This window comes from Esox lucius, chromosome 11 (assembly GCF_011004845.1).
Source record: "Esox lucius isolate fEsoLuc1 chromosome 11, fEsoLuc1.pri, whole genome shotgun sequence".
Taxonomy (NCBI): Eukaryota; Metazoa; Chordata; class Actinopteri; order Esociformes; family Esocidae; genus Esox; species Esox lucius.
This window is the reverse complement of record NC_047579.1, coordinates 54,840,608-54,853,468: the sequence shown is the minus strand read 5'-3', so window position 1 is coordinate 54,853,468 and position 12,861 is coordinate 54,840,608. Positions and strand designations below refer to the sequence as shown.

The following is a 12,861-nucleotide window of genomic DNA, read 5'->3' as shown; positions in this document are numbered from 1 at the left end:
CACCGGGTACCACTCATCTCCACTACAAATAGGAAAAAGAGGCTACAATTTGCACGAGCTCACCAAAATTGGACAGTTGAAGACTGGAAGAATGTTGCCTGGTCTGATGAGTCTGGATTTCTGTTGAGACCTTCAGATGGTACAGTCAGAATTTGGCGTAAACAGAATGAGAACATGGATCCATCATGCCTTGTTACCACTGTGCAGGCTGGTAGTGGTGGTGTAATGGTGTGGGGGATGTTTTCTTGGCACACTTTAGGCCCCTTAGTGCCAATTGGGCATTGTTTAAATGCCACGGCCTACCTGAGCATTGTTTCTGACCATGTCCATCCCTTTATGACCACCATGTACCCATCCTCTGATGGCTACTTCCAGCAGGATAATGCACAATGTCACAAAGCTTGAATCATTTCAAATTGGTTTCTTGAACATGACAATGAGTTCACTGTACTGAAATGGCCCCCACAGTCACCAGATCTCAACCCAATAGAGCATCTTTGGGATGTGGTGGAACGGGAGCTTCGTGCCCTGGATGTGCATCCCACAAATCTCCATCAACTGCAAGATGCTATCCTATCAATATGGGCCAACATTTCTAAAGAATGCTTTCAGCACCTTGTTGATTCAATGCCACGTAGAATTAAGGCAGTTCTGAAGGCGAAAGGGGGTCAAACACAGCATTAGTATACTGTATATGGTGTTCCTAATAATCCTTTAGGTGAGTGTATGTCATATATTTAATATTAATAGATCATTACTGGACCGATCTTAAAAATGTCTTTCTGAATTAATCCAATATTATATACAAGGAAAATGTGTATTCTGTCTCTGCTTGTGTCTATCACAAGCAACACATCAGTTAAATTATAGTGTATGTAAATGTTTTTAGCTAACAAGGGTAACAGAATAGGTAGTCAATACCCGACACGGACACCGTAGCGTATGTACCACCTTACACCCACCAAAATCCCTCGAGATCAGCAGCTAGACAGTTAGGGCAAGACTGTATGCTGCTGGATAGGCGAATCACATCACTATTAAATGCAAGACAGTCTATCCGTGTGGCTTATAGACAATTGAATTTCAGAACGACCGAGCGCGAGTGGCTTTAGGAAGTGTTTTTTTCCTCATTACGTAAAAAGACGAGGTAGCTACCCGCTGGTTTGGTTATAAACGAGGTCGTGGTTTAGCAATTTAACTAGCTACACCCTAACGTATGCGCTTCAGCCTTAAAATAAATACCAAGCATCTTTGTGCCTTTTTGTTGACATGGAATCTACATCTAACAATTACGAACGGAACTGTGTTCTGTGCTGTCAGGAGTTCGAGATTTTCGCACTGGGAAAATGTGATCACCCGGTGTGCTACCGGTGCTCCACCAAAATGAGGGTGCTGTGCGATCAGAAGTACTGCGCTGTCTGTCGTGAAGAGCTCGACAAGGTACGGTGTCCAGACTACTCTAGTGCGGGGATGCACTGTGACAGTTTAGGCCGCGATAATATCTCGCAAGCTTGCTAACAAGCCACGTTTCTTCAATTGGACTGTCTAGCTAACAAGCTAAAGTTTATATATTATTGTGTGCCATAAAGATAACGAATGTTAGTTGTCAGGACATTAGTACTTTTAGACCTTTTACCAGGAAAGTGGACTGATGAAACCTTTGCAGCAACAAACTGGAAACAATAATTGTTCACCGCCTTGCGTCGGGGACAGATTTATTGATTTCTCACCTCGTCGGCTCGGGAATCAGATCCAGCTATCTTTCTGTGTCTATTCAGATATTTCAGTCTACATCTACATAACACCCTGATATGGGTAGCGTCTCCCCAAAATCCTAATCAGTTACATGCTAGCTGTCGTGTGCTACCGCTAATAAGTTACCAAATGACATTGTTCATAGCTAAAATAATTCAGCTTGGTATTTTTATGAATGTCCCCAACTAACGTTAAAGTGACTTGGTGTTACTCTATGTAAGTTGTCTACTGTACCTAATTGCCATCCGTCGTCACAACAATGACATATTACATTTACTTGATCCTTTATTCTTTAATATTATGCTGAGGTCGTTGTCAGTAGTGACATTTTGGCTGGTGTTAAGGTTATGTAATAATGGATGAGCTGACAGTGTCACTGAACAACCACTCTCACACACACACACACACACACACACCTCGTTCCTAACGTCATTGATGTACCTACCAAGTTCGCCATTAAATCAACGTGTCATGTCGTGCTGTACAATCTGCGGTGTGTCAGCATGCCGCGGGTACTCACGTGCGGGGCAAAGTGTCATTGAGGTCACATACACTAGACTATAATATTATACGTACATCTGGGACACAAACGGGGATATTGGATGGGCGGTAAAGCCCATGAATCAATCACTTTCACAGTCAAATAATTTAAAGTCCATTTAAACATTTTCACCACTCCTAATTTTTCTTAAATCAGCATCTCTACATGTATGGCAGCCATTGCATTCCAGTGTCTGTTAAATTCCAACACAGGCACACCTCATTTTACTTTACGAGGTACTGATTAGGTGATTACCTGAACCAAATCTAATTTAATGAGGAAAAATATAAAAACCACTTATGTGGTCATCACTATCCTCTTGTAATAGGATCAGCTGGATGTTAAAAACAGTGCAAGTAGTACCTCAAAGGTAATTTAAATAAAAAAAATATTAAGAATGACAAAAGAGTTGAAAAGCTTTGAGTGAGGAAAAGAAGGGTTCAATTCTGTCTTTACTGGCAGAGGGATGCAGTGTGCGTCAGGTTGCTTCCATCCTGAAAATTTCAAAGATGGCGGTTCTTAAGAACAAGGTCAAGCAACAGACATTGGGGACAACAAAGCTACAGACTAGCTGAGGACAAAAACGACTGTCTACTGACCAAGATGACCATCAACTCATTCAAATGTCACTCAACAACTGTTGGATGACATCAAGTGACCTACAGAAAGAATGGTAAACAGCAGCTGGGGTGAAGTGCACGGCGAGGACGGTTCGAAACAGGCTCCTAAGGGCTGGGCTGAAGTTGTGCAAAGCTAGAAAAAAGCCCTTCATCAATGAGAAGCAAAGAAGAGCCAGGCTGAAGTTTGCAAAAGACCTGGAGGGGCCTACAAGCCACAGTGTCTTGCACCCACTGTGAAATTTTGTTGATCAGTGATCAGATCAGTGATGATCTGGGGATGCTTCAGCAAGGCTGGAATCGGGCAGATTTGTCTTTATGAATCAAGCTAAGTACAAGGTTCTCCTGGAAGAACACCTGCTTCCTTCTGCTCTGACAATGTTCCCCAACTCTGAGAATTGTTTTTTCCAGCAGGACAATGCTCCATGCCACACAGCCAGGTCAATCAAGGTGTGGATAGAGGACCACCAGATCAAGACCCTGTCATGGCCAGCCCAATCTCCAGACCTGAACCCCATTGAAAACCTCTGGAATTTGATCAAGAGGAAGATGGATGGTCACAAGCGATCAAACAAAGACGAGCTATGTGACATTTTTGTGCCAGGAGTGGCATAAAGTCACCCAACAGCAATGTGACAGACTGGTGGAGAGCATGCCAAGACGCATGAAAGCTGTGATTAATAATCAGGGTTATTCCACCAAATATTGATTCCACCAAGTATTTTGTTGTTGAAAATTTATATGAATTGATTTTCTTTGCATTTTATGAGGTCTGAAAACAATGCATATTTTTTGGGTTATTTTGACCAGCTGTCTAAATGACTATTTTTATTTGGAATTTGGGAGTAATTTTGTCAGTAGTTTATAGAATAAAACAAAACTGTTAATTTGACTTAAACACATACTTACGAATAGTAAAACCAGAGAAACTGATACTTTTGCAGAGGTCTCTTAGTTTTTTCCTGAGCTGTATAGTGGGAAGTGCTTGATGTCACCTTAAATGGGGCTGCTACCGTGTAGACTCCTCCTTACTGTACCTCTAACTTTGGCAATACGGTTGTAATAACTGTCATGCTAATAAAGCTGAATAAAAAGCTTACAAATCGCAACCTTCATGGTGTCAGAATTATGGAAGGACCTGTGAACTAAGTTCACAATTGAAATGACTTTGTATTCTATATTCACTGTAGATTGTCTAAAAATATTCAATGGACTTTCAGAGTCAAAGGGAGATGTTCCATTGGGGCGAAAAGTGAGTGAAACGAATCGTGTGTTGGAGGAGTTGATACTACTGAATGCAGAGAACCCACCATGTGGATGCTTAGACTATCAGTATGCCTACAAGTTGTTTTGTTCCTTTTTCCAACATCACATAGAAAGGGAATGGTTTCAGGATATATAGATACTCTGATGAGTCCCCACCCCCTCCACCCAAAATAAATGCACTTAACTTGGATTTCTCTGAGTTTGCCAACTAATGGCTTTGATGAAGGATAGTGTACTTATTATGATGGTCAGATGTTGGGTTTCCAAGTCACCTTAAGAGGAATGCCCTTACTGCAAGTTGCTCTGGATAAGAGTTGTCTGCAAGTTGTCTGATAAATTACTAAAATATAAATGCATATTTTTCAGGAGGAATGTTTGTCTTTAAGACCAAATGCACGCAATCTACTTTTTAATCTGAATTTTGAATGGGGAGGGTCATGTTTTTTTCAGGAGAACCTATGGAGAATCTCTGTCAATATAGCCTGGCCTTCCCTTTTTAGAACCAAATGTATCATTTTGTCAAGCGCTACATCCATTGCCATGTTCACTTCCATTTTAGCCTAGAGAGAGACTGCAGGAAAACCAAAACCAAACCTGAAATAATCTACGAAAGAGGTCTCTGTTTATTAGGATAATATTAGATCATCTGTAAATAGGCCCAATATTTAAAAAATAGCAAACTTTTCCTTTGACAAATGTTTTTTTTTGTCATCCACTTCCTTATGTCTTCAAAAGTGGCTTCCAGTAGGGGCACATTTTGGGGCTTTGCTATATTTCATTGAAATGTACAACTGTGTGTCGTCTGCATAGAAGTGAAAATTGACGTTGTGTTTCTGTGACACCTGCCAGAGGAAGCATAGATAGTTGTTCCCAAAACAGAGCTTTGAATATCACTCAAGGGTGATGTTTTATTATTATTATTTTTTAAATGTTTTATCTACATATACAAACTGATATCTATATGGTCTAAATCAGTGGTTCCCAACCACCTGGGGGTACTTGGCCTCTCCACAGGGGGTACTTGAAAACACTCATGACACCATAGACTTACTAGTGAAATTAACATTAGGGGGTACTTTAGGGGTACTGAAAGCATTTTGGGGGTACAGTAACTGAAAATGTTTGGGAGACACTGGTCTAAATCTATGTCCAACTGTGCAATATACATTTGTTTGAATTGTAAATAAGTTTGTTTTGATAATTTCTTAATTTGGCTATTTGCTTATACTACACTTCATCTTTCCAATAACTTATCTACTGAATCACTCTGATTTGTTATATTAAACAAACTCTGTACCCAATCCATATAGCTAACGGGCTAAGTCACTCTCCACTGGAGTAACATGGCAAGCTAGCTTTGCGGTATACTGCCGGAGCTTCTGCTGGTCTATTATTTCTGGTATACTGCCGGAGCTTCTGCTGGTCTATTATTTCTGGTATACTGCCGGAGCTTCTGCTGGTCTATTATTTCTGGTATATAGCCAGAGCTTCTGCTGGTCTATTACAGTGATTGTCAGCTGAGACCTTCCCACTGGACTTTATACTTTTTGAATTTTTTTTACTTCACAAGAAGTAGCCAACTGAAGTGTATCCTCAGAGCTCCAGGGATCCAACTCTTGAGTGTGCTTAAGGTTTAATTTGCCACAATTTCTATAGAGCTCACTGGAGTTTTGAAGTGTGAAGTGTTATACCACACCCCCCCTACTTTATTAATTACATATACCACACCCCCCCGTACCTTATTCATTACATATACCACACTCCCCCGTACCTAATTAATTACATATACCACACCACCCCGTACCTTATTCATTACATATACCACACCACCCCGTACCTTATTCATTACATATACCACACCACCCCGTACCTAATTCATTACATATACCACACCACCCCGTACCTAATTAATTACATATACCACACCACCCCGTACCTTATTAATTACATATACCACACCACCCCGTACCTTATTAATTACATATACCACACCACCCCGTACCTTATTAATTACATATACCACACCACCCCGTACCTTATTAATTACATATACCACACCCCCCCGTACCTTATTAATTACATATACCACACCCCCCCGTACCTTATTAATTACATATACCACACCCCCCCGTACCTTATTAATTACATATACCACACCACCCCGTACCTAATTAATTACATATACCACAACACCCCGTACCTTATTAATTGCATATACCATACCCCCCTGTACCTTATTAATTACATAAACTGCAGCTTTCAGCTAGCCAGCATTCAGGAATTGTAAGAACCTATAACACGGTTAACATGGAGCGGGAATGAATTTGGCTACAGCTGTGGTCTGATTAATAATCACAGTCTTTAATCATTTAAAGTGTTTTTTGTTTGTGCGTCTCTAGGTGGTGTTTGTTCAGCAGCTGGTGGCATTCTCCTCCCTGCCTCTCCAGCAGCTTCAGGTGGAGAGGAAGCATGACATCTACTTTACCGATGCTAAGATCTACACTCAGTTCAGGTACACTGACCCCCCCACCCTTTCCTCCAACTCTCTCCTCTCTACTCCCTCTATTTTCCCCCCCTTTCACTTCATAGTGTTTACTTAACCCCTACACCCTGTATAGGGTTCACTCTGTAGTGTCTGTTTAACCCCTACATCCTGTACATGGTTCACTCCATAGTGTCTGTTTAACCCCTACACCCTGGACATGGTTCACTCCGTAGTCTTTTAAACCCCCACATCCTGGACAGGGTTCACTCCATAGTGTCTTTTAAACCCCCACACCCTGGACAGGGTTCACTCCATAGGGTCTGTTTAACCTCTACACCCTGGACAGGGTTCACTCTGTAGTGTCTGTTTAACCCCCACACCCTGGACAGGGTTCACTCCATAGTGTCTTTTAAACCCCCACATCCTGGGCAGGGTTCACTCCATAGTGTCTTTTAAACCCCCACACCCTGGACAGGGTTCACTCCATAGGGTCTGTTTAACCTCTACACCCTGGACAGGGTTCACTCTGTAGTGTCTGTTTAACCCCCACACCCTGGACAGGGTTCACTCCATAGTGTTTACTTAACCCCAACACCCTGTATAGGGTTCACTCCGTAGTGACTGTTTAACCCCTACACCCTGGACAGGCTTCACTCTGTAGTGTCTGTTTAACCCCAACACCCTATATAGAGTTCACTCCGTTGTGTCTGTTTAACCCCCACACCCTGGACAGGGTTCACTCCGTAGTGTCTGTTTAACCCCTACACCCTGGATAGGGGTCACTTCGTAGTGTCTGTTTAACCCCTACACCCTGGATAGGGGTCACTTCGTTGGAACACCTTTACAAAGCGTGGATTTGCTGATAAGTAATAAAATATTGCTGCTACAATAGGCATTGGTGAAATCGTGACTTAGTCTATTAACCAGTCATTTCCCTGAAAATGTACTCTTGGCAGGACAAGGTATTTTGCTTTTAGCTTCTCTTTTGTATTTTGAAGTGTCTGGCACTGGCTAGCCTGGATGTAATTGACATGTTTATTTCAGTAACCACATACATTGTTAGTCTGCTCTTTTCCGTCTATAGAACTCGACTCTCGGGTTCCCTTCATCTCTAGAACATGTCTCTCTGGTTCCTTCAGTTTCCAAAACAAATCTCTCTATATCCTTCCATTTTTGAGTGTTATGAATCATGTATCCTTGTTCTTTCTTTCCTTAAGTTAGTGTCCTGTTTGTCTTTGACCCTCTGTCTATCTCTCTAGGAGACTCCTGCTGTCAGAGTGTCCTTTTTTTCTTTGACCCTCTGTCTATCTCTCTAGGAGACTGCTGCTGTCAGAGTGTCCTGTCTGTCCAGAGACTAAAGTCTTCTCCAAGTTTGAGGAGTTGGAGCAGCACATGAGGAAACAACATGAACTTTTCTGTTGTAAACTCTGTTCTAAACACCTCCAGGTCAGTTGCCTGTCTGTCTGTCCGCTGTGCCTGTCTGTCTGTCATACATTAAGTTGTTTTGGAGTCTGTATGCGTGTCAGTGCGTGTCTGTGCGTTTCTCTGTCTGTGCGTTTCTCTGTCTGTGCGTTTCTCTGTCTGTGCGTTTCTCTGTCTGTGCGTTTCTCTGTCTGTGCGTTTCTCTGTCTGTGCGTTTCTCTGTCTGTGCGTTTCTCTGTCTGTGCGTTTCTCTGTCTGTGCGTTTCTCTGTCTGTGCGTCTGCGCGTGCGTGTCTGCGCGTGCATGTCTGTCTCTAATTATGTTGGTGTGGGGACCTTGTACTAAATGTGCTGGAATTTCTAAATGGCTCATCCAGTATGATGAAAATACCCACAAATTAAAGCTGACAGTCTGCTCTTTTACCCAATTAATGTAGTATTATTCAAATGTGCTGGGTCTACAGAGCCAAAATAACCGTGTGAAACGTTTAATATTGTTCAAATATTCTTGGGTTACACTGTTGTCTGTCTACTATGCCTGTCTGTATGTATATCAGTCTGTCCGTAGTATCTGTCTATGACATTGCTGGAGCCATTTAGACTATCTACAATGTGACTAGAACCCTAAAGGCTGTGGCGCGTTTCAAAATGCAAGGTGGAACCTTAGAAATTGAAATTAAAAGTATGTTCTAAGCTTACTGGAAGTTCGGTTTGCGTATTCATCTGGGAGGTCTGGAAAACATAGCAGGCATTGGAACTTTTTTAGGAACTTTGTTCCCAGTATTCTTTGTAACTTTTGTCTTTGCACATGGTACTACCATGGCAGAACTTCGGGTTAGGGTTACTTGTCATGACTCAGCATTAATATTGTGAATGTCAGATGTAGCATAATTCATATGTACATTGCATTTTTTGTAATAAAATAGAACAAACTTGTCAGTCGTCACGGCAGTTTGTGTATATACAGTTCCGGAAAAAATTAAGAGACCACTGCACCTTTTTCCTTCCTTTCCAAAAAAGTCGCAAAAGAAGGTTTTGAGTGAGGAACAGAAGGGTTAAAATTAGTGATGGCCATTCGAGGCTTCATTACCGTTCTTCTAGCAGCAGGATATTACACTAGCAGCGCTAATTCAGATTTTCTTTTTCAAAATAAGAGGCCATCATTGAAATATGTAAGGCGAAATAGTTAACAATCTAGTCTGTATATTTTTATGTCTGTTCAAATGTCATTCTTGTCTGTTCTTGTTCACAGACCAGATTAACTATATTGCCTTATAAATTTCAATGATGGCTTTTATTGTGATAAAGAGTGTTGCCAAGTTCAAAACAAGTTCAAGTTCAAAAGGTTTATTTGTCATTTGCAATATCAAGTTATGACAATGAAATGCTTGGAAATGCTTGCCAGCATAATATCGTGCTGCTGAAATAACGTAGGATGGAAGTACTAATTTTGAAAAACAGCCTGTCCCTCAATCCCTGTGTTACTGTCCCTCCATCCCTGTGTTACTGTCCCTCCATCCCTGTGTTACTGTCCCTCCATCCCTGTGTTACTGTCCCTCCATCCCTGTGTTACTGTCCCTCCATCCCTGTGTTACTGTCCCTCCATCCCTGTGTTACTGTCCCTCCATCCCTGTGTTACTGTCCCTCCATCCCTGTGTTACTGTCCCTCCATCCCTGTGTTACTGTCCCTCCATCCCTGTGTTACTGTCCCTCCATCCCTGTGTTACTGTCCCTCCATCCCTGTGTTACTGTCCCTCCATCCCTGTGGACTGGTCTAGAATCTTGCAGACTGTATATAATAGGGATGTAACGATTTTGACGATATCGCGCTATCGCGGTGGTAAACGTGTCTCGATATCGTCGTGGTTGGGTTACAATATTAAAAGGACAGGTGTCCGTCAAAAAGCAAGAGGAATAAACACAGTCCCGCGGAACAAATCTTTGTTAACTACATAGACCATGATCCTTTGCGCTGCGTCGTCACAACAACCATTGTTAAGCCAATAGGATTGCACGCTGCATGCTGTCCACACAAGCTCACAGCAAGCCAGCATGGCCGACAGCGATACTTGTAAGGATGAAAACAACAACCCCGAAGTTGAGATTGTGCCAGCCCCTGCTGCTTTTAAATCAGATGTCTGGAAACATTTTGGTTTCGCCGTGTCAAAAAACGCAAAAGGAGAGAAGGTGGTGGACAGACAATGGACTATGTGCAAGCACTGCCACAGTAAACTGCGATACAACACGGGAAAGACTGTTTAAGGATTTTTTTTTACTGTTTTTTTTTCTTCTCCCTTGCAATGTAGATATTTTGATCTTTCTGATGAAAAATGTGAACATAAGCTAAATGATAGGTCAGTTTTTTTTACAAGGCTTTTTGACTGACTATTTTATTTAAGTTTAAGTTATGTTCCTAAATACCAGTTTTAAAAGGCTGTATTTGCCTTGCACATTTAAACCTGACTTAACTTGATCTTTGTTTGCACTTAAAGGGAATTCCCTATTGTTTACAATTGTTCTAGTTGCTTCTTAACTTGAACATTGCACAGAAGAATCAGTTATGCAACCAAATATTATTATACAGAATATTGATGTTCCTGACTACAACTTACACTTTAAAAGCACTATGTGATCAGCGTTTTATGTTGTCATGATCCATAAATACAACAATAAATTGCCTGTTGACTGGCAAAAGCAGAATAAATGTCAGTATTTTTTTTGCTATTATCATCACAAAAATTATCGTGAGCTATTTAACAATACCGTGAGCTTTTCCACAATATCGCAATAAATATCGTACCGTGAGGTCAATATCGAAATTGTATCGTACCGTGAGATTTTGATATCGTTACATCCCTAGTATATAATATGTCAATGTGTTCCAGATCTTCTCCCATGAGAGGAAGTGGTACAACCGCAAGGATTTGGTGCGTCACCGCACACAGGGGGACCCTGACGACACGTCTCACCGCGGACACCCGCTCTGCAAGTTCTGTGATGACCGTTACCTAGACAACGATGAACTTCTGAAACACCTTCGTAGAGACCACTACTTCTGCCACTTCTGTGATGCTGACGGAGCCCAAGAGTACTACAGGTACACACCTCTAACCCTGTCTCCATAGTGACTACCGTTACCTTGGTGAACCCCTCTAACCCTGTCTTCATAGTGACTACCGTTACCTTGGTGAACCCCTCTAACCCTGTCTCCATAGTGACTACCGTTACCTTGGTGAACCCCTCTAACCCTGTCTCCATAGTGACTACCGTTACCTTGGTGAACCCCTCTAACCCTGTCTCCATAGTGACTACCGTTACCTTGGTGAACCCCTCTAACCCTGTCTTCATAGTGACTAGCGTTACCTTGGTGAACACCTCTAACCCTGTCTTCATAGTGACTACCGTTACCTTGGTGAACCCCTCTAACCCTGTCTTCATAGTGACTACCGTTACCTTGGTGAACACCTCTAACCCTGTCTTCATAGTGACTACCGTTACCTTGGTGAACCCCTCTAACCCTGTCTCCATAGTGACTAGCATTAATCAATCAATCAACATTTATTTATAAAGCGCTTTTTACAACAGCAGTTGTCACAAAGTGCTTTACAGAGACACCCGGCCTTAAACCCCAAGGAGCAAACAACAGTAGTGTTGAATTTCTCCATAGTGACTAGCGTTACCTTTGAACACCTCTAACCCTGTCTCCATAGTGACTAGCGTTACCTTGGTGAACACCTCTAACCCTGTCTCCATAGTGACTAGCGTTACCTTGGTGAACACCTCTAACCCTGTCTCCATAGTGACTAGCGTTACCTTGGTGAACACCTCTAACCCTGTCTCCATAGTGACTAGCGTTACCTTGGTGAACACCTCTAACCCTGTCTCCATAGTGACTAGCGTTACCTTGGTGAACACCTCTAACCCTGTCTCCATAGTGACTAGCGTTACCTTGGTGAACACCTCTAACCCTGTCTCCATAGTGACTAGCGTTACCTTGGTGAACACCTCTAACCCTGTCTCCATAGTGACTACCAGTACCTTAGTGAACACTTCCGTGAGGCCCACTACCTGTGTGAAGAGGGGCGCTGTGCCACAGAGCAGTTCACCCATGCTTTCAGGACAGACATTGACTACAAGGCCCACAAGGCATCAGCACATAGCAAGAACCGCGCTGAGGCCCGACAGAACCGCCACATTGACCTGCAGTTCACCTACGCCCCGCGACAGGCCCGGCGAAACGACGGTGAGACGCTGTGTGTGTGTGTGTTTCCCGGGTTGGACGTGTGTGTGTGTGTCCCGTCCGGGTTGGTCGTGTGTGTGTGTGTCCCGTCCGGGTTGGTCGTGTGTGTGTGTGTCCCGTCCGGGTTGGTCGTGTGTGTGTGTGTCCCGTCCGGGTTGGTCGTGTGTGTGTGTGTCCCGTCCGGGTTGGTCGTGTGTGTGTGTGTGTGTGTGTGTGTGTCCCGTCCGGGTTGGTCGTGTGTGTGTCCCGTCCGGGTTGGTCGTGTGTGTGTGTGTGTGTGTCCCGTCCGGGTTGGTCGTGTGTGTGTGTGTGTGTGTGTCCCGTCCGGGTTGGTCGTGTGTGTGTGTGTGTGTGTGTCCCGTCCGGGTTGGTCGTGTGTGTGTGTGTGTCCCGTCCGGGTTGGTCGTGTGTGTCCCGTTCGGGGTTGGTCGTGTGTGTCCCGTTCGGGGTTGGTCGTGTGTGTCCCGTTCGGGGTTGGTCGTGTGTGTGTGTGTCCCGTCCGGGTTGGTCGTGTGTGTGTGTGTGTGTGTGTCCCG

General features: G+C 43.2%; 1 protein-coding gene across 1 annotated transcript in view; it reads left to right on the top strand.

Annotated features, from left to right (window-relative positions):
• The first annotated feature begins 1,122 nt into the window (after positions 1–1,122).
• znf598 (zinc finger protein 598) overlaps positions 1,123–12,861 on the top strand; it is a 34,200-nt gene continuing 22,461 nt past the window's right edge. The window contains exons 1-5 of the mRNA XM_034295555.1: positions 1,123–1,440; positions 6,579–6,691; positions 7,981–8,110; positions 10,971–11,182; positions 12,111–12,328. Coding sequence (XP_034151446.1) covers positions 1,270–1,440; positions 6,579–6,691; positions 7,981–8,110; positions 10,971–11,182; positions 12,111–12,328 — 844 coding nt within the window. The 5' untranslated portion in view covers positions 1,123–1,269. The remainder of the gene's footprint in view (positions 1,441–6,578; positions 6,692–7,980; positions 8,111–10,970; positions 11,183–12,110; positions 12,329–12,861) is intronic.